We start from the raw sequence: 23,790 nt of genomic DNA on the forward strand, positions 1-23,790 counted from the left end.
CTACTATAATACTGCCCCCTATGTACGAGACTATAACTACTATAATACTGCCCCCTATGTACAAGAATATAACTACTATAATACTGACCCCTATGTACAAGAATATAACTACTATAATACTGCTCCTATGTACAAGAATATAACTACTATAATACTACCTCCTATATACAAGAATACAACTACTATAATACTGCTCCTATGTACAAAAATATATCTACTATAATACGACCCCCCTATGTACAAGAATATAACTACTATAATACTCTCTCCTATATACAAGAATATAACTACTATAATACTGCTCCTATGTACAAGAATATAACTACTATAATACTGCCCCTATGTACAAGAATATAACTGATATAATACTGCCTCCTATGTACAAGAATATAACTACTATAATACTGCCCCCTATGTACAAGAATATAACTACTATAATACTTTCCCCTATGTACAAGAATATAACTACTATAATACTGTCCCCTATGTACAAGAATATAACTACTATAATACTGCCCCCTATGTACAAGAATATAACTACTATAATACTGCCCCCTATGTACAAGAATAAAACTACTATAATACTGCCCCCTATGTACAAGAATATAACTACTATAATACTCTCTCCTATATACAAGAATATAACTACTATAATACTGCTCCTATGTACAAGAATATAACTACTATAATACTGCCCCCTATGTACAAGAATATAATTACTATAATACTGCCCCATGTACAAAAATATAACTACTATAATACTGCCCCATGTACAAGAATATAACTACTATAATACTGCCCCTTATGTACAAGAATATAACTACTATAATACTCTCCCCTATGTACAATAATATAACTACTATAATACTGCCCCCTATGTACAAGAATATAACTACTATAATACTCTCCCCTATGTACAATAATATAACTACTATAATACTGTCCCCTATGTACAAGAATATAACTACTATAATACTGCCCCCTATGTACAAGAATATAACTACTATAATACTGCCTCCTATGTACAAGAATATAACTACTATAATTCTGCCCTCTATGTGCAAGAATATAACTACTATAATATGGCCTCTATGTACAAGAATATAACTACTATACTACTGCCCCTATGTACAAGAATATAACTAGTATAATACTGCCCCCTATGCACAAGAATATAACTACTATAATACTGCTCCTGTATACAAGAATATAACTACTTTAATACTGCCCCCTATGAACAAGAATATAACTACTATAATACTGTCCCCTATGTACGAGACTATAACTACTATAATACTGCCCCCTATGTACAAGAATATAACTACTATAATACTGACCCCTATGTACAAGAATATAACTACTATAATACTGCTCCTATGTACAAGAATATAACTACTATAATACTGCCTCCTATATACAAGAATACAACTACTATAATACTGCTCCTATGTACAAGAATAGAACTACTATAATACTGCCTCCTATATACAAGAATATAACTACTATAATACTGCTTCTATGTACAAGAAGATAACTACTATAATGCTGACCCCCTATATACAAGAATATAACTACTATGATACTGCTCCTATGTACAGGAATATAACTACTATAATACTGCCCCTATATACAAGAAGATAACTACTATAATACTGCCTCCTATGTACAAGAATATAACTACTATAATACTGCCTTCTATATACAAGAATACAACTACTATAATACTGCTCCTATGTACAAGAATATAACTACTATAATACTGCTTCTATGTACAAGAAGATAACTACTATAATGCTGACCCCCTATATACAAGAATATAACTACTATAATACTGCTCCTATGTAAAGGAATATAACTACCATAATACTGCCTCCTATATACAAGAATATAACTACTATAATACTGCCCCCTATGTACAAGAATATAACTACTATAATACTGCTCCCTATGTACAAGAATATAACTACTATAATACTGCCCCCTATGTACAAGAATATAACTACTATAATACTGCCCCCTATGTACAAGAATATAACAACTATAATACTGCTCCCTATGTACAAGAATATAACTACTATAATACTGCCCACTATGTACAAGAATATAACTACTATAATACTGCCCCCTATGTACAAGAATATAACTACTATAATACTGCCCCCTATGTACAAGAATATAACTACTATAATACTCTCTCCTATATACAATAATATAACTACTATAATACTGCTCCTATGTACAAGAATATAACTACTATGATACTGCCCCTATGTACAAGAATATAACTACTATAATTCTGCCCCTATGTACAAGAATATAACTGATATAATACTGCCTCCTATGTACAAGAATATAACTACTATAATACTGCCCCCATGTACAAAAATATAACTACTATAATACTGCCCCCATGTACAAGAATGTAACTACTATAATACTGCCCCTTATGTACAAGAATATAACTACTATAATACTGCCCCCTATGTACAAGAATATAACTACTCTAATACTGCGACCTATGTACAAGAATATAACTACTATAATACTGCCCCCTATGTACAAGAATATAACTACTATAATACGACCCCCCTATGTACAAGAATATAACTACTATAATACTGCCCCCCTATGTACAAGAATATAACTACTATAATACTGCTCCTATGTGCAAGAATATAACTACTATTATACCGCCTACTATGTACAAGAATATAACTACTATAATACTGCCCCCTATGTACAAGAATATAACTACTATAATACTGCCCCCTATGTACAAGAATATAACTGCTATAATACTGTCCGCTATGTACAATAATATAACTCCTATAATACTGCCCCCTATGTACAAGAATATAACTACTATAATACTGCCCTCTATGTACAATAATATAACTACTATAATACTGCCTCCTATATACAAGAATATAACTACTATAATACTGCCTCCTATGTACAATAATATAACTACTGTAATACTGCCTCCTATGTACAAGAATATAACTACTATAATACTGTCTCCTATGTACAAGAATATAACTACTATAATACTGCTCCCTATGTACAAGAATATAACTACTATAATACTGCCCCCTATATACAAGAATACAACTACTATAATACTGCCCCCTATATACAAGAATATAACTACTATAATACTGCTCCTATGTACAAGAATATAACTACTATAATACTGCCCCTATGTACAAGAATATAACTACTATAATACTGCCTCATATGTACAAGAATATAACTACTATAATACTGCCCCCTATGTACAAGAATATAACTACTATAATACTGCCCCCTATATACAAGAATACAACTACTATAATACTGCCCCCTATATCCAAGAATATAACTACTATAATACTGCACCCTATGTACAAGAATATAACTACTATAATACTGCCTCCTACGTACAAGAATATAACTACTATAATACTGCCCTCTATGTACAAGAATATAACTACTATAATACTGCCCCCTATGTACAAGAATATAACTACTCTAATACTGCTCCTATGTACAAGAATATAACTACTATATTACTGCCCCTATGTACAAGAATATAACTACTATAATACTGCCCCCCTATGTACAAGAATATAACTACTATAATACTGCTCCTATGTGCAAGAATATAACTACTATTATACCGCCTACTATGTACAAGAATATAACTACTATAATACTGCCCCCTATGTACAAGAATATAACTACTATAATACTGCCCCCTATGTACAAGAATATAACTACTATAATACTGCTCCCTATGTACAAGAATATAACTACTATAATACTGCTCCCTATGTACAAGAATATAACTACTATAATACTGCCCCCTATATACAAGAATACAACTACTATAATACTGCCCCCTATATACAAGAATATAACTACTATAATACTGCTCCTATGTACAAGAATATAACTACTATAATACTGCCCCTATGTACAAGAATATAACTACTATAATACTGCCTCCTATGTACAAGAATATAACTACTATAATACTGCCCCCTATGTACAAGAATATAACTACTATAATACTGCCCCCTATATACAAGAATACAACTACTATAATACTGCTCCCTATGTACAAGAATATAACTACTATAATACTGCTCCCTATGTACAAGAATATAACTACTATAATACTGCCCCCTATATACAAGAATACAACTACTATAATACTGCCCCCTATATACAAGAATATAACTACTATAATACTGCTCCTATGTACAAGAATATAACTACTATAATACTGCCCCCTATGTACAAGAATATAACTACTATAATACTGCCCCCTATGTACAAGAATATAACAACTATAATACTGCTCCCTATGTACAAGAATATTACTACTATCATACTGCCCCCTATGTACAAGAATATAACTACTATAATGCTGCACCCTATGTACAAGAATATAACTACTATAATACTGCCCCCTATGTACAAGAATATAACTACTATAATACTCTCTCCTATATACAAGAATATAACTACTATAATACTGCTCCTATGTACAAGAATATAACTACTATAATACTGCCCCCTATGTACAAGAATATAATTACTATAATACTGCCCCATGTACAAAAATATAACTACTATAATACTGCCCCATGTACAAAAATATAACTACTATAATACTGCCCCTTATGTACAAGAATATAACTACTATAATACTCTCCCCTATGTACAATAATATAACTACTATAATACTGCCCCCTATGTACAAGAATATAACTACTATAATACTCTCCCCTATGTACAATAATATAACTACTATAATACTGTCCCCTATGTACAAGAATATAACTACTATAATACTGCCCCCTATGTACAAGAATATAACTACTATAATACTGCCTCCTATGTACAAGAATATAACTACTATAATTCTGCCCTCTATGTGCAAGAATATAACTACTATAATATGGCCTCTATGTACAAGAATATAACTACTATACTACTGCCCCTATGTACAAGAATATAACTAGTATAATACTGCCCCCTATGCACAAGAATATAACTACTATAATACTGCTCCTGTATACAAGAATATAACTACTTTAATACTGCCCCCTATGAACAAGAATATAACTACTATAATACTGTCCCCTATGTACGAGACTATAACTACTATAATACTGCCCCCTATGTACAAGAATATAACTACTATAATACTGACCCCTATGTACAAGAATATAACTACTATAATACTGCTCCTATGTACAAGAATATAACTACTATAATACTGCCTCCTATATACAAGAATACAACTACTATAATACTGCTCCTATGTACAAGAATAGAACTACTATAATACTGCCTCCTATATACAAGAATATAACTACTATGATACTGCTCCTATGTACAGGAATATAACTACTATAATACTGCCCCTATATACAAGAAGATAACTACTATAATACTGCCTCCTATGTACAAGAATATAACTACTATAATACTGCCTTCTATATACAAGAATACAACTACTATAATACTGCTCCTATGTACAAGAATATAACTACTATAATACTGCTTCTATGTACAAGAAGATAACTACTATAATGCTGACCCCCTATATACAAGAATATAACTACTATAATACTGCTCCTATGTAAAGGAATATAACTACCATAATACTGCCTCCTATATACAAGAATATAACTACTATAATACTGCCCCCTATGTACAAGAATATAACTGCTATAATACTGCTCCCTATGTACAAGAATATAACTACTATAATACTGCCCCCTATGTACAAGAATATAACTACTATAATACTGCCCCCTATGTACAAGAATATAACAACTATAATACTGCTCCCTATGTACAAGTATATAACTACTATAATACTGCCCACTATGTACAAGAATATAACTACTATAATACTGCCCCCTATGTACAAGAATATAACTACTATAATACTGCCCCCTATGTACAAGAATATAACTAGTATAATACTCTCTCCTATATACAATAATATAACTACTATAATACTGCTCCTATGTACAAGAATATAACTACTATGATACTGCCCCTATGTACAAGAATATAACTACTATAATACTGCCCCTATGTACAAGAATATAACTGATATAATACTGCCTCATATGTACAAGAATATAACTACTATAATACTGCCCCCATGTACAAAAATATAACTACTATAATACTGCCCCCATGTACAAGAATGTAACTACTATAATACTGCCCCTTATGTACAAGAATATAACTACTATAATACTGCCCCCTATGTACAAGAATATAACTACTCTAATACTGCGACCTATGTACAAGAATATAACTACTATAATACTGCCCCCTATGTACAAGAATATAACTACTATAATACTGCCCCTATGTACAAGAATATAACTACTATAATACTGCCCCCTATGTACAAGAATATAACTACTATAATACTGCCCCTATGTACAAGAATATAACTACTATAATACTCTCTGCTATATACAAGAATATAACTACTATAATACTGCTCCTATGTACAAGAATATAACTACTATAATACTGCCCCCTATGTACAAGAATATAACTACTATAATACTGCCCCTATGTACAAGAATATAACTGCTATAATACTGCCCCTATGTACAAGAATATAACTACTATAATACTGCCCCTTATGTACAAAAATATAACTACTATAATACTGCCCCGTATGTACAAGAATATAACTACTCTAATACTGCCCCCTATGTACAAGAATATAACTACTATAATACTGCTCCCCTATGTACAAGAATATAACTACTATAATACTGCCCCCTAAGTACAAGAATATAACTACTCTAATACTGCTCCTATGTACAAGAATATAACTACTATATTACTGCCCCTATGTACAAGAATATAACTACTATAATACTGCCCCACTATGTACAAGAATATAACTACTATAATACTGCTCCTATGTGCAAGAATATAACTACTATAATACTGCCCCCTATGTACAAGAATATAACTACTATAATACTGCCCCCTATGTACAAGAATATAACTGCTATAATACTGTCCGCTATGTACAATAATATAACTACTATAATACTGCCCCCTATGTACAAGAATATAACTACTATAATACTGCCCTCTATGTACAATAATATAACTACTATAATACTGCCCCCTATGTACAAGAATATAACTGCTATAATACTGTCCCCTATGTACAAGAATATAACTACTATAATACTGTCCCCTATGTACAAGAATATAACTACTATAATACTGCCCCCTATGTACAAGAATATAACTACTATAATACTGCCCCCTATGTACAAGAATATAACTACTATAATACGACCCCCCTATGTACAAGAATGTAACTACTATAATACTCTCTCCTATATACAAGAATATAACTACTATAATACTGCTCCTATGTACAAGAATATAACTACTATAATACTGCCCCTATGTACAAGAATATAACTGATATAATACTGCCTCCTATGTACAAGAATATAACTACTATAATACTGCCCCCTATGTACAAGAATATAACTACTATGATACTGCCCCTATGTACAAGAATATAACTACTATAATACTGCCCCTATGTACAAGAATATAACTGATATAATACTGCCTCATATGTACAAGAATATAACTACTATAATACTGCCCCCATGTACAAAAATATAACTACTATAATACTGCCCCCATGTACAAGAATGTAACTACTATAATACTGCCCCTTATGTACAAGAATATAACTACTATAATACTGCCCCCTATGTACAAGAATATAACTACTCTAATACTGCGACCTATGTACAAGAATATAACTACTATAATACTGCCCCCTATGTACAAGAATATAACTACTATAATACTGCCCACTATGTACAAGAATATAACTACTATAATACTGCCCCCTATGTACAAGAATATAACTACTATAATACTGCCCCCTATGTACAAGAATATAACTACTATAATACTCTCTCCTATATACAATAATATAACTACTATAATACTGCTCCTATGTACAAGAATATAACTACTATGATACTGCCCCTATGTACAAGAATATAACTACTATAATACTGCCCCTATGTACAAGAATATAACTGATATAATACTGCCTCCTATGTACAAGAATATAACTACTATAATACTGCCCCCATGTACAAAAATATAACTACTATAATACTGCCCCCATGTACAAGAATGTAACTACTATAATACTGCCCCTTATGTACAAGAATATAACTACTATAATACTGCCCCCTATGTACAAGAATATAACTACTCTAATACTGCGACCTATGTACAAGAATATAACTACTATAATACTGCCCCCTATGTACAAGAATATAACTACTATAATACTGCCCCTATGTACAAGAATATAACTACTATAATACTGCCCCCTATGTACAAGATTATAACTACTATAATACTGCCCCTATGTACAAGAATATAACTACTATAATACTCTCTGCTATATACAAGAATATAACTACTATAATACTGCTCCTATGTACAAGAATATAACTACTATAATACTGCCCCCTATGTACAAGAATATAACTACTATAATACTGCCCCTATGTACAAGAATATAACTGCTATAATACTGCCCCTATGTACAAGAATATAACTACTATAATACTGCCCCTTATGTACAAAAATATAACTACTATAATACTGCCCCGTATGTACAAGAATATAACTACTCTAATACTGCCCCCTATGTACAAGAATATAACTACTATAATACTGCTCCCCTATGTACAAGAATATAACTACTATAATACTGCCCCCTATGTACAAGAATATAACTACTCTAATACTGCTCCTATGTACAAGAATATAACTACTATATTACTGCCCCTATGTACAAGAATATAACTACTATAATACTGCCCCCCTATGTACAAGAATATAACTACTATAATACTGCTCCTATGTGCAAGAATATAACTACTATTATACCGCCTACTATGTACAAGAATATAACTACTATAATACTGCCCCCTATGTACAAGAATATAACTACTATAATACTGCCCCCTATGTACAAGAATATAACTGCTATAATACTGTCCGCTATGTACAATAATATAACTACTATAATACTGCCCCCTATGTACAAGAATATAACTACTATAATACTGCCCTCTATGTACAATAATATAACTACTATAATACTGCCCCCTATGTACAAGAATATAACTGCTATAATACTGTCCCCTATGTACAAGAATATAACTACTATAATACTGTCCCCTATGTACAAGAATATAACTACTATAATACTGCCCCCTATGTACAAGAATATAACTACTATAATACTGCCCCCTATGTACAAGAATATAACTACTATAATACGACCCCCCTATGTACAAGAATATAACTACTATAATACTGCCCCCCTATGTACAAGAATATAACTACTATAATACTGCTCCTATGTGCAAGAATATAACTACTATTATACCGCCTACTATGTACAAGAATATAACTACTATAATACTGCCCCCTATGTACAAGAATATAACTACTATAATACTGCCCCCTATGTACAAGAATATAACTGCTATAATACTGTCCGCTATGTACAATAATATAACTCCTATAATACTGCCCCCTATGTACAAGAATATAACTACTATAATACTGCCCTCTATGTACAATAATATAACTACTATAATACTGCCTCCTATATACAAGAATATAACTACTATAATACTGCCTCCTATGTACAATAATATAACTACTGTAATACTGCCTCCTATGTACAAGAATATAACTACTATAATACTGTCTCCTATGTACAAGAATATAACTACTATAATACTGCTCCCTATGTACAAGAATATAACTACTATAATACTGCCCCCTATATACAAGAATACAACTACTATAATACTGCCCCCTATATACAAGAATATAACTACTATAATACTGCTCCTATGTACAAGAATATAACTACTATAATACTGCCCCTATGTACAAGAATATAACTACTATAATACTGCCTCATATGTACAAGAATATAACTACTATAATACTGCCCCCTATGTACAAGAATATAACTACTATAATACTGCCCCCTATATACAAGAATACAACTACTATAATACTGCCCCCTATATCCAAGAATATAACTACTATAATACTGCACCCTATGTACAAGAATATAACTACTATAATACTGCCTCCTACGTACAAGAATATAACTACTATAATACTGCCCTCTATGTACAAGAATATAACTACTATAATACTGCCCCCTATGTACAAGAATATAACTACTCTAATACTGCTCCTATGTACAAGAATATAACTACTATATTACTGCCCCTATGTACAAGAATATAACTACTATAATACTGCCCCCCTATGTACAAGAATATAACTACTATAATACTGCTCCTATGTGCAAGAATATAACTACTATTATACCGCCTACTATGTACAAGAATATAACTACTATAATACTGCCCCCTATGTACAAGAATATAACTACTATAATACTGCCCCCTATGTACAAGAATATAACTACTATAATACTGCTCCCTATGTACAAGAATATAACTACTATAATACTGCTCCCTATGTACAAGAATATAACTACTATAATACTGCCCCCTATATACAAGAATACAACTACTATAATACTGCCCCCTATATACAAGAATATAACTACTATAATACTGCTCCTATGTACAAGAATATAACTACTATAATACTGCCCCTATGTACAAGAATATAACTACTATAATACTGCCTCCTATGTACAAGAATATAACTACTATAATACTGCCCCCTATGTACAAGAATATAACTACTATAATACTGCCCCCTATATACAAGAATACAACTACTATAATACTGCCCCCTATATACAAGAATATAACTACTATAATACTGCACCCTATGTACAAGAATATAACTACTATAATACTGCCCCCTATATAAAAGAATACAACTACTATAATACTGCCCCCTATATACAAGAATATAACTACTATAATACTGCCCCCTATGTACAAGAATATAACTACTATAATACTGCCTCCTACGTACAAGAATATAACTACTATAATACTGCCTGCTATGTACAAGAATATAACTACTATAATACTGCTCCTATGTACAAGAATATAACTGTTATAATACTGCCCCCTATGTACAAGAATATAACTACTATAATACTGCCTCCTATGTACAAGAATATAACTACTATAATACTGCCTCCTACGTACAAGAATATAACTACTATAATACTGCCCCCTATGTACAAGAATATAACTACTATAATACTGCCCTCTATGTACAATAATATAACTGCTATAATACTGCCCCCTATGTACAAGTACATAACTACTATAATACTGCTCCCCCTATGGAGGGTTGTGTATTTCCTCGTGAGCAGCAGGCTCCTCTCATCCTGGAGAATCCCCTTAAGTGAGTGCTGTTGGGTTAACATGTCCCATGTCTGCATGTTATTGCTATAAAATTGATTCTCTTCATATCATTGAAATTATGCCATTTTCGCCTCCCCCACAGGACCTCCCCTGGGTCCCGGCCTCGCTGAACACCCACTATCTCTATTTATGCTGCATGGAATGACACATTGATAGAGAGGTCCATTGCACAACTTGACGTCCTCTACTTACGGTCCTTCGGCAGACTTGATTAGATATTCTGTTTGTTTGCTTCGTTTTGTCTCCGTTTTGTTCAAGCAGTGCAGTCGTAACCCGTTCAGCGCCGTATCATCCTCTGCCCTCTGTTTTGCTTCCACCTGGGTTGGAAGATTATAAAGAAATACAAAGAAAGCGAGTAAGATCAATAAAAATATGGGCTACTCCCTTGGTGCCGCGGCTACTTCAGGCTTTAAAGCAACAGCCATATTGTTTTTTATGCAAATATTTTTTTTACATTTTACAAATGAAGGAAGCAGAAGAAACCAGATCAAAAGTACATGTAGATTACAGAAAGTAACTGTGACTAACTGATATGTAAGCAAGACGTGTACCATATATCAAGGAATCACTTGAGTAATCCAATCCAGAGCGCTGCATCATCTCTTGGAGATTTTGTTGGGTTTCTAATGTAGAGGGAGAACACGTGGGACTCTGAGAATGTTGTGTCTTAAATATAGCCAGTGAGTGAGGAGGACTGAAGGGGTAGTTGGGACTGCTTTGTGGAGGTGCGCTCTGCCCACTGCTTGCTGAGCTCTGGTTGGCACTCAACTAGAACCCAGTTGGTAAAAGAGCATGCAAGGACGCTAACCCAGATCTTTCCTTGCACTAGAGCCATCTACCCTATGGACGAACATAAAGTGGTCTGGAGTGGCCCCTTTTCAGCTAGTCTCAGTTCCCTCTCCTGAATGGCTGGTTTACGGCCCCTGAGATCTCCCTTCAGCACCTACTTGTGTCTATGCGCATGCTCCTGGGAAAGGACATTCATGATTTGTGTTAGAAGAGTCCCATAAAGGTTGTGGGGGTCTCTGCCTTATTTGTAGTCACTGCAGCAAACGCCTGTTGACAGGACTTGCAGCCGGTTAAGGGCCTACGAAGCCTGAGTCTTTGGATCGTTGTGGCACTCACTAGACCACTGCGCACACCAAAACCGCGTTATTCAATAGTTATTGGCGGATCTTCCAGCAGAAGACGTTCCTGGAACCATGCTGTTTTTTGTAAACATTCTTAAATAAATTATTTCATACGTCGGGGAAATATAGTAATAGAACTTTCCTAACTTTCAAAAAACTGTTTGTACTAGTGACTGTTTCTTGAGTAAAACGTGATTGTTCTCAGTAAGAGAAACCAAGTAATCTTGTAGATATGAGACCTTTTAATGGCTAACAAAAATACGTGATGTAATGTGAGCTTCCGAACCAACGCAGGGCTCTTCTTCAGGTTAAACTATATAGATCCAAAGCGGCATGCATAATTATGCAAACATACTTATGAAAAGGCACAGACATAGATGTGATTAATTTGCAATCCCATCCATATCTGTGGCTTGTCATAAGTATGTATGTAAATATGCACGCCTCTTCAGATCTGTTAGCCATTAAAGGGTATCATATCTACAAGATTACTTGCTTTCTCTTTTTGCTCTACTGGCTAACACCGGACCAAACCTTTTTTTTCATTCTTTCCTGAGTGAGACTCCCACCCAATCCATGCAAATTGTACATTTTTCTAGGAAAAACGTAAATGGAAGGATATCTGGAAGAATCCATGTGTGTAAGATGGGTTTGACCCCTGCTGCTAAGCCATCCACTATACAAAGCCTTCTACTGCCCATCATATAATTGTTAGATGTAGTGTTTACACAACTGAAAATTACCCAAATTGAATCAAATGGATATAATTTACAAAGTGTCGAGAAATTAAAGGGAACCCTTCATCAAGTTGTTACAATGCAATCCACCATAAACCTTTAACAGTGCTATCCTATCACTATTTGCTTCTGCACTCTGTGCCCCAGTACTTTTATAATCTGCTTTTGAAGTTTCCCTGCGCTGTATTAAAATGAGTTGAAGAGAGTCCCATTTTTTCCTGAGGGCTGCGTCAGGCCGCTGCTGTTCCTGTCTGTCATGCATAAGAACATGGCGTGCCGGCGCGGCGCTAAGAGAAAACTCTGACATCCTTCAACTCATTTTAATACAGCGTGGGAAAATTTCAAGAGCAGATTGGCACATGGATTGCAAAAACTGATTTGGGACAAAACGAAGCCATTCATTTCAATTGTTAATACTACGGGCGAGAAAAGATAGGGCCGCACCCAACTTCCCGCATTTGTTTTCAAACTCCTGCGCTATGGCACAGAGTTTGAATGGCCAGAGAAGGGGAAGAAATCTTCCTTGATCATGCGCAACTGCGCTCTGAGCGGCGAGTGCATAGAGCCGTGTGTTTTCGCCCCTAGTGTGCAAATAGGAGATGGTACAATGCCTCAGCAGCACCAGCTATTAGAAGGTAGCGTTTCTACAAGTCAATGTCCAACCTTGTAACAGGCCTTGCTAAACCAAGACCAGAGACTTCTCTCAGTCCAGACCTCTTAAACCCTTAGTAACCGCCCTATAGTGATTTTAAGTCCTACCATTGCAGGATGTGTATGGAGAGATAGTGCTGCTTTGGGGTATGTGTCCCTCATCAGTGTGCAGTAGCCTTCTGACTGGCTGGGGAGAGAGGCCTATGATGTTGATTGGGACTGGTACCGTTTCTTCTCAAGGAGACAACCTAGCAGGTGTGAGTAGACTTAAAAAGTCATGCATGCTCCTCTGGGAAGTTTGGTATGCAAATCGAGATATTCCCAGTCTTGTTATAAATCCTATTAAAAGGTCCAACGTTGACTTGTAGGAAAGCTAGCTTCTAATAGGTGGAGCTTCTGAGGCATTAAAGAGACCATCTTTTTGCGCTCATCTCTGAGGACAGTATACGGTAGTAACAGTCACACTGATTTAGGTGATGTGTCTGCTGTTTGTATCTATGCAGTAGTTTTATCAGTAGCAGTACACACATACAGGGTTACAGAAAATAGTCCTGGAGATTCATGAGCTGCAGCCTATTTGCACCCACCCTACTCTCCACCCGCTTATGGACTACTTTCTGCCTACTACTTTGCATAGAGAAAGAATGGTTAATCATTGGCTGGAGGGTACTGTGCTGAAATATATGGATAAATGCTGCCCCCTAATGGTCATGTATTATTATTATTACCGTGGGTACCTTTTATAATGTAAAGGTCTGTCATTTTGTGATAGGGGTGATGAGTGGGCGTGCGGACTCTGGGACTGCGTGTGCCATATAAAAGCATGCGCACGCAGCATCAGGGCATAATGGTTGCTCGTGGTTGTGAAGAGAAGAAGCATCGGCTGCCCGCTGGGTTCTGAATCATGCCCTCTGGGAGAACCCCATCTGCTCAAACCAACATCTGTTCTGTGAACTCCAGTGCGGGTGTATCTGTCTACCGGGGAACCCCTGTGACGTTGCGGCAAATACTGTGTGGAAGCCAGACATCTACTGCTGCCTCTTGTCCCACCGCTGCTCAAACCCTTCCAACCTGAGGAGTAGCTTGAAGCTCCTGAGCCCCAATGTAAAACCTGTAACAAGGCCCCCAACTACAAGGTGTATTTCACACGGACTACAAAATCATTGCTACAGACGCATGTATGTGAAGCTCATGGTTTCCAATGGGTTCTTTCACATGAGATGTTTTGTAGACTGAAAGAACCAACTGGAAACCATGAGCCTCACATACATGCGTTTGTAGCGATGATTTTGGAGCTCGTGTGAAACAGGCCTAATGCTTTATTCATAGAACTAGGCCTATTATATGGAGGAGAGATGCCTTATGGGCCCCTGAGTGCCCTGAGCCCGGGAGCAACGGCATCCCCTGTGTCCCTTATAGTTACACCCTGCTTCAAACACTAGAGGATTATATACAGACTTCATCTGCCGTGACAGATGGAGGACCTGATGTAATGTACTGGTCTCTGCTCCTGGGTGGTGGTGTAGGTGATGCAGGTACCCCAGTGGAAGGGATCTCCAGGGGTCAGGAGGGGAAAAACAGCAAAACTTACATTTATTACAAGTTCATTTCCATATACCCAGCCCAGCAGATGACGACTGGAGGTACCGTTGTTTCTAACTTAATTCTCGTACTGCTCATCCAGGCCTTTTACTGAGGCCCTGGGAAGACTCTTAGAATGTTGTATCAGCCACTTTGCTCCTTCCTAAGGCTCATTTCACTCGGGCGCATGTGATATTGGGACGTTAAACTCAGCCAGATATCGCGTTCGGGAGCATGCGATTTTCCCGTGGATGCGAGGTGTTTTTGCGTCAAAGACGTCTCCCATCTCTTCAGTGAAGTTGCGATGCTCCGGCATGACTGAGAGTTCCGCATTGTTTTCAATGGGACACCTCGCATGGCGCGCACCTCTTATGTTGTGTGATGTTTTTTTCAGCCCCACTGAAAACAAAGCAGCCTTCTTTTGTCCCAAGGACATGAACTTGAAGGTTTGTTTTTTGTGTGGTGAGCTCTAGTTTTTATTGGTACCATTTTTGGGTAGATATAATGTATTGTAGAACTTTTATCACTTTAGTTTTTGAAGAACAGGAAGAGAAGACACCTCAGTTCTGCCATTGTTTACTTTTACAGCGTTAATCATGCAGCATAAATGACATGATACATGTTTTCTGCAAGTTGGAGAATACCAAAATTATATATTATTTTTAGTTTTTTTCCACTTTTGGAAACATATATATTTCTTGCATAACTACATTTAAAGTCCTCTAATTTTTTACTTTTCCATGAATGGAGCTTTGTGAGGACTTCTGTTTTGCGTGACAAGCTGTAGTTTTTATTAGTACAATTTTTAGATGCATTTGGCTTTTTTGATTATTTTTATTGCATTTTTTGAGAGGTGAAATGAACAAAAAAGCAATTCTACACCGTTTGCCATTCAGGTAAAAAAGGGTGTTCAATTTATTGTACAGTTCGTTATGGATGCAACAATACCAAACATGTGAGTTTTTTAACTTATTTTTTAAACAGAGTGGAAAGTGCCCCAAAAGGTTTTTTTATTCCTATTTTTTTATACAATTTTTATTATTCATACACTTTTTAGGTCCCTGTAGGGGGCTTGAACCTGTGAACCTCTGATTGCTATGATAATACACTACAATGCATCTGTACTGCAATGCATTATTGCTAATAATAGTGATCATAGGCCATGGTTAGACCCTCATGCTATCGTTTGATACCTGCCCCCCATGATTACAGAGCGCCCTCCCTATATGAAACCTTTAAATACTGTGATCAACATGGATCATGGCATATAAAGAGTTAATGGCAGGAATCGGTTTTTCACAGTGCAGTAAGAAAAATAACCTTAAAAAAATGACTGAACTGCACTTGGCATGCCCTAACATATACTGTATGATCAATGCTGAGAGAGGTCCAACACGCCCATGCGCCACGCTAATGTGAAGGAACCCATTGGAAAGCCTAGGCTTCACAGACATGCATTTTCTTGTGTTATCGCATCACGGTAAAATCACACAACTTTGTCGCCCGCGTGAAAGCGGCCTTAAGGTAATACAATGCATTATACTTACCCCAAAACTGGTACCAATAAAAACTACTGCTAAACAAGCCTTCATAAAAAAGTTTTCAAGGTTTTTGAAAAGTGGAGATGAAAATTCTCCAAAAATCGTTGGGTAGTAGTTAAGCCAGAAATAGGCCATGTCCGTAAGGGGTTAATAGACCTTGTGCTCTTACCTTCAGAGAGAATCCCTTTGCATGATAACCACAGGGGCACCACTCCACCGCCCCCCATTCACCCCAGGGTCCTCCGTTGGGTATGGCTATAACAGCATGTTCCCCAGATGATGGTGAGATGATAGAGAGCAGCAGCAACGGCCAGAGGACAGGGGACATTGTCCTACAGCAGAGGAGAGGATTTCTGGCTCTGGCTTCCAACACAGCTCTAGTTAAGCCAAAGCACCAGAGTCCAGGGCTGGAGCAGTGGGTAAAAGGTTCCTCCACGATGTAGAAACTCTTTTTAACCTCTTAAAGACGCAGACCCTTTTTTTCATTTAAAATTTTTCCCTCCCCACTTTCAAAAAATCTGAACTATTGTATTTCTCCATCTGTGTCGATGACTGCCAGTTGTTTTTTTTTTTGTGGCACCAGTGTCATTTTTCAGTGTTGCTACTTAACACACCATATAATGTACTGAAAAAGTTTTAAAAAGTGGTATGAATTTTAAAAAAAATGCAATTCCACCATTTTTGGAGGGTTTTGTTTTTACAACATACGCACTGTGGCAAAAAGGACATAACTATATTCTATGGGTCGTTACGGTTACGATGAAACCTAATGAATTTTGGGGTTTTTTGGTGGACTACTTTTAAGGCCTCGTTCAGACGAGCGCTTTTTTTGTTCTGCTAAGCAGCGAGACAACAGCGCTGTTATAGCCGTGAGAATATCATCGGGAGGATTTAAACTCAGTGAAATCGTCCGTTTACACTATACGAGGGGCGTGCTGCGAGCTGTCAAGGCTCCCATAGGAGCCTATGGAAAACATGCAGCAAAGATAGGACATGTCCGCTCTCGGAGCCGAGGTGCGAGTTTGCACTTGCATGTCCTATCTTTGTTAGACACACTGATTTAGCGCATCTAAAAATCGCCCCTGTGAACCCTTCTATAGGAACCTATTGGTTCCTATAAAAGCACAATTTAAGCGCTTGTCTGAACGAGGCCTAAAAGATAAAACATATTTAGAAAAAAAATATATATCTTCTGACTGCCATAACTTTTTTATTTTTCCGTACCCATTGGCACCATTTTGGACTCCTTTTTATTATATTTTATGCTTGATGAAGGGACCAAAAAAGTCATTAAAAATGCATTAGTTTGATAGATCGGACTTTTGCAGACACAGCGATACCCGATATGTTTTTGTTTTTTACAGTATTTTTTTATAATTATAGAAAAAGGGGAGGTTAATCTTTTTACTTCCTTTTATTTTTCTAAAATTAAAAAGTTTTTTTTTATCTCATTTTTACATTTTTTAGTCTCCAAAGGGGACGTGATAATGCAATACCACAGTATAATACATTATACTATGATCTGATAGACACGCTTGTGGCAATCAGCCATGTCCGTGTTGAAGGCCTTCAGAAAGGCCCCAGGCTGCTGTGGCAACTGAACGATACCTCGCGATCGCATCATGGAGGGGCCATTCGTCACTTTGGGAATTTAAATGCCGCTGTCAGAACACATAGGGTTAACTGCTGCGATCAGCATGAACACTGACGGTGGCTGTTGTCCATGTGAATGTCGTCAGCTGTAAGACGCAGCTCAACCCATATTGTATGGAGCGGGATCGGCTCCCAATCCCGTCCATACAAACCCTGAATGTACAGAAAGTAACTGTATGTCCTTTGTCATTAATGGGTTAACATTAAAACATAAATCTTCAGCCAACTCTGCAAAAAAGGACAGTCATGACCCTCACACAGGGCTATGTACAGAAAAGTTCTACTGGATTATGCAAGATGTCAGCGGTCATCTCAGGTGACAGTCGGTGACAGTCATTTCGTAATTACCTAATATGTGAATACAGCATACACTTGTAAGTAAGAGTCCGGCCGTATCCACATAAAGTTTACCAGGGATTAGCAAAAATTTAGGCAAAACCGTATATGATATGCAGAAAAAGCCCCATTACGTCTTAAATTAAATTCAGACAAATGTGTGCAAACAATGAGAAGAAGGATAATAAGGAACCCACCAAATATAATATATACTCACATGTCGGTCATATAGCAATTTTACAATGATTTATACATAATCATATACACTAGGGCTAATATCATGATATTGTAAGGGGCGCAGATGATGTTTTCCTTGGATGGTATAAGGGCGACCTCTGCTGGCTGTTATTTATGACTGCATTTTGTATATTTCTCTATGGAGTACTGGTTGCAAAGATAAGGTGGGAGGACTGGGGATGATAGAGAGCTGTATGGGCTTGGTGTGTTCAGGGGGGGAATTGTAGGAAGTGGAGACTGGGTGAGAGAGTGGCAAGTTGTAGAGCAATCTAAGTGGTGCTTAGCCTTAAGAAACTGCATTGCAGGGAGAGAAATCTGCAAAAGCAGTGAGGAGGTGGCTAAGGAAGCTGAGCAAGATGAGTTCTGTAGATTTTGTGCCTGCTAGGGAGGGTCACGGGAAAGGAGAAAGCCTATAACTGAGAGGTGCGGCCTCTTAACACGCCAGAACCGACATCGGTGAAAGAAACAACTGCAGGGATAACAGCCAAACAGACTGCTACAGAAAGTCCATATTGTCCTGCAGCTCTGTACATCTGGTAACCCCCAGCAGACATCCAAAGTTGCCTCTTCTATGCTACGGTATCAACAAGCTGGAGATATGTAAGTGAGGTGGGCCCTCAGGATAAGAAATGTATGCACACAGGTAATAAATAAACTTAGACTACCAATTAAAATACATGAGCTCAAACCAACTCCAGAGACTACATATTCATCCTCACCGAAGGGAGAAAAGGTTTCAATAAAGACTTATAAAAGACCCTATGAACCCTCCTTGTAGCTGGCAGATCAAGTTCATAAGCAAGCGGGTTTACTACACGCGAGATGACAAAGGGACCCACGTAACACGGCGCCAGTTTCAAAGATGGGAACTTCAATTTGAGATTTCTAGAAGACAAATATACTTTCTGTCCCATCCTGTAAGGTTCAGATACTGACAGACTCCTCCCACTACGCAACTGTATACGAGCTCCCGTTGCTTCCAGGTTCTTCTGTACTTCATTCCATACCCCTGCAGAGCATCTGTAGTGACATCAGCTGCAGGACAGGCAGACGGCACAGAAATAGCTGTAAGGAAGCAAGGATGATGACCATATATACAATGGAATGAAGACACCCCAGTGGAAGAACAAGTACGGTTGTTTAGCGCAAACTCTGCCAACGGCAGGAACTCCGCCCACTGATGAGCCTTTTCGCTAGCAAACAACCGTAAATATTGCACTAAATCCTGGTTCTTCCGATCAGTCTGACCATTAGTTTGCGGGTGGAATGCTGACGAGAAGGAAAGTGATGTTCCCAGGTTTCTACAGAAGGCTCGCCAGAATTGCGCAACAAACTGAACCCCGCGATCAGATACAATGTTCTCGGGAACCCCATGTAGACGAATGATTTCTTTTACAAAAATCTATCGCAGAAGGTAGCTTCTTTAACGCCACAAAATGTACTATCTTTGAGAGACTCCTAGGAACTGTTCTCTGGTCCCTGCCCTGAGTGGGAATAAAACGGTTTCTCTCCCACTGGAGGAGTTTGTCGTGACCGATGCCCAACCTTTGGAATGTTCCCGGAGTCCGGGTGATGAGGCTGGGGACTTCCGGCAACTGTCTCAAGAGATTTTTGTGAATGAGGATGATGAGACACAGTTGTCTGTCAGTGAGGTAGTAGTAAGGGCAGTAAATCCGAGGGAGGAGCACACAGAGGATTCGAGGAAGAGCAGCTGGACGATGAGGTGACTGACCCAACCTGGTTTGCTAAGCCTACTAAGGACAGGGCTTTAGAGGGGGAGGCAAGCGCAGCAGCAGGACAGGTTGGAAGAGGCAGTGGAGTGGCCAGGGGTAGAGGGAGGGCCAGAGCGAAGAATCCCACAACTGTATCCCAAAGCAACCTCGCGCGGAAAGCCTCCATGCAGAGGGTTAGGTGTTAAAAGGTGTGGATGTTTTTTAGTGGGAGCGTGGACGACCAACGAACAGTAGTGTGTAACCTGTGTCGCACCAAGGTCAGCCGGGCAGCTACCACTACCAGCCTGAACACCACCTGCATGCGCAGGCATATGATGGACAAGCACCCCACAAGGTGGGACGAAAGAGATTCACCAACTCGGGGTCACAACACTGCCTCTTCTCCTGTGCCACAACCTGGCACACAGATCCAATCCCCCTCCCAGGATGCAGGCACGAGTGCCTCCCGTCCTGCACCCACACCCTCACCTCCACAGTCCTCCACTCCATCCAGCAATGTCTATCAGCGCAGCATTCAGCCGTTTTCTAACAGAAGCGTTGGAGCAAAAGCGGAAATACGCCGCCACCCACCCGCATGCACAAGCTTTAAACGTGCACATTGCCAAATTAATCAGCCTGGAGATGCTGCCGTACAGGCTTGTGGAAACAGAGGCTTTCAAAAACATGATGGCGACAGCGGTCCCGCGCTACTCGGACCCCAGTCGCCACTATTTTTCCCAGCGTGCCATCCCTGCCCTACGCCAGCACGTCTCCCACAACATAAATCGTGCCCTCACCAACGTGGTTACTGGGAAGGTCTTCTTAACCACGGACAACTGGACAAGTACTGGTAGCAGGGACACTATATCTCCCTGATGGCACATTGGGTGAACTTGGTGGAGGCTGGGACCGAGTCAGAGCCTGGGACCGCTCACGTCCTACCCACACCCAGAATAGTGGGTCCTACCTTGGTGCTGGTAACTGTGGCGTTTTATGCCACCTCCTCCAACCCCCCCTCCTCCTCCGCCACCTCCACCTCTCAATTAAGAAGTGTGAGCACATCGCCAGCAGTCAGTAGTGCGCGGCACGGCAGCACAGCTGTGGGCAAGTGTCAGCAAGCCGTGCTGAAACTAATCAGCTTAGGTGAGAAGAGGCACACAGCCCCCGAGCTGTTGCAGGGTCTGACAGAGCAGACCGACCTCTGGCGTTCGCCACTGAGCCTCCAACCAGGCATGGTTGTGTGTGACAACGGCTGTAACCTGGTGGTGGCTCTGCAGCTTGGCAGCCTCACACATGTGCCATGCCTGGCCCACGTCTTCAATCTAGTGGTTCAGCGGTTTCTGAAAAACTACGCCCACTTGTCTGACCTGCTCGGCAAGGTGCGCTGCATCTGCGCACATTTCCGCAAGTCCACCACGGATGCTGCCACCCTGAGGACCCTGCAACGTCGGTTTCAAATGCCAGAGCACCGACTGCTGTGCGACGTGCCCACACACTGGAATTCTACACTGCACATGTTAGCCAGGCTGTACGAGCAGCATAGAGCAATTATGGTATATCAGCTGCAACATTCACGGCGGAGTGGTAGTCAGCTTCCGCAATTCTTTACTGAGGAGTGGGCATGGATGGCAGACATCTGCCAGGTCCTTGGAAACTTTCAGGAGTCTACTGAGCAGCGATGTGGCCATCATTAGCATTACCATCCTGCTGCTATGCCTGCTGAGAAGTTTGCTGCTAAGCATAAAGGCCAATGCTTTGTGGTTGGAACAGAAGATGGGGGATGACAGTATGTTGCTTGATAGCCAGACCACCCTCATGTCTATATCTCAGCGCTTTTTGGAGGAGGAGGAGGAGGAGGAGGAGGGGGAAGAGACTGCTGGCCACACTGCAGAGGGTACCCATGCTGCTTGCCTCTCATCTGTTCCGCGTGTATGGGCTGAAGAGGAGGAGTAGGAGGATCCTGAAAGTCATCCTCCTATTGAGGACAGCGATGTGTTGGATACTGGGACCCTGGCACACATGGCTGACTTCATGTTAGGCTGCCTTTCCTTGACCCTCGCGTTAGACGCACTCTGGCCAACACGGATTACTGGGTATGCACCCTGCTAGACTCACGGTATAAGGAGAACCTTTCCACTCTCATTCCCGAAGAGGAAAGGGGTACGAGAGTGATGCAATACCACAGGGCCCAGGTGGAAAAAGTGATGCTAAAGTTCCCATCTGACAGCACTAGCAGCAGAAGACGCAGTTCCGAGGGCCAACTAGCAGGTCAGGTGCTGGGAGCAGGCTGCATGTCCAGCGCAGGCAGGGGAACACTCTCCAAGGCCTTTGCCAGGTTTATGGCTCCCCAGAAAGACTGTGTTGGAGGGAGCAATGTAAAAAGATGGTGAGGGAGTACATAGCTGATCGCACCACCGTCCTCCATGATCCCTCTGCTCCATAAAACTATTGGGTGTCAAAGCTGGACACGTGGGAGGAACTTGCGCTGTATGGGCTGGAGGTCCTGGCCTGCCCTACCGCTAGTGTCTTGTCAGAGAGGGTGTTTAGTGCAGCTGGGGGAATCATCACAGATAAACGTACTCGCCTGTCAACTGCCAGCGCCGACATGCTTACACTCATAAAGATGAACAAAGGCTGGATTTTCCCAGACTTCTCTTCTCCACCTGTGGAGGAAAAAAGGGGAATTAGCTTTGTCAATCCCTCTCGAATATTACTCCTTCTCCTCCTCCTAAAAC

General features: G+C 38.9%; 1 protein-coding gene across 1 annotated transcript in view; it reads right to left on the reverse strand.

The window, feature by feature from the left end:
* Positions 1 to 17,467, reverse strand: part of LOC136613045 (vitelline membrane outer layer protein 1-like) — an 86,467-nt gene extending 69,000 nt beyond the window's left edge. The window contains exons 1-2 of the mRNA XM_066593853.1: positions 17,287 to 17,467; positions 11,670 to 11,794 (exon numbers count right to left, since the gene is read on the reverse strand). Of these exons, the coding sequence (XP_066449950.1) occupies positions 11,670 to 11,794; positions 17,287 to 17,445 (284 nt within the window). The 5' untranslated portion in view covers positions 17,446 to 17,467. The remainder of the gene's footprint in view (positions 1 to 11,669; positions 11,795 to 17,286) is intronic.
* Positions 17,468 to 23,790: the final 6,323 nt, after the last annotated feature.

Source organism: Eleutherodactylus coqui, chromosome 2 (genome assembly GCF_035609145.1).
Source record: "Eleutherodactylus coqui strain aEleCoq1 chromosome 2, aEleCoq1.hap1, whole genome shotgun sequence".
Classification (NCBI taxonomy): Eukaryota; Metazoa; Chordata; class Amphibia; order Anura; family Eleutherodactylidae; genus Eleutherodactylus; species Eleutherodactylus coqui.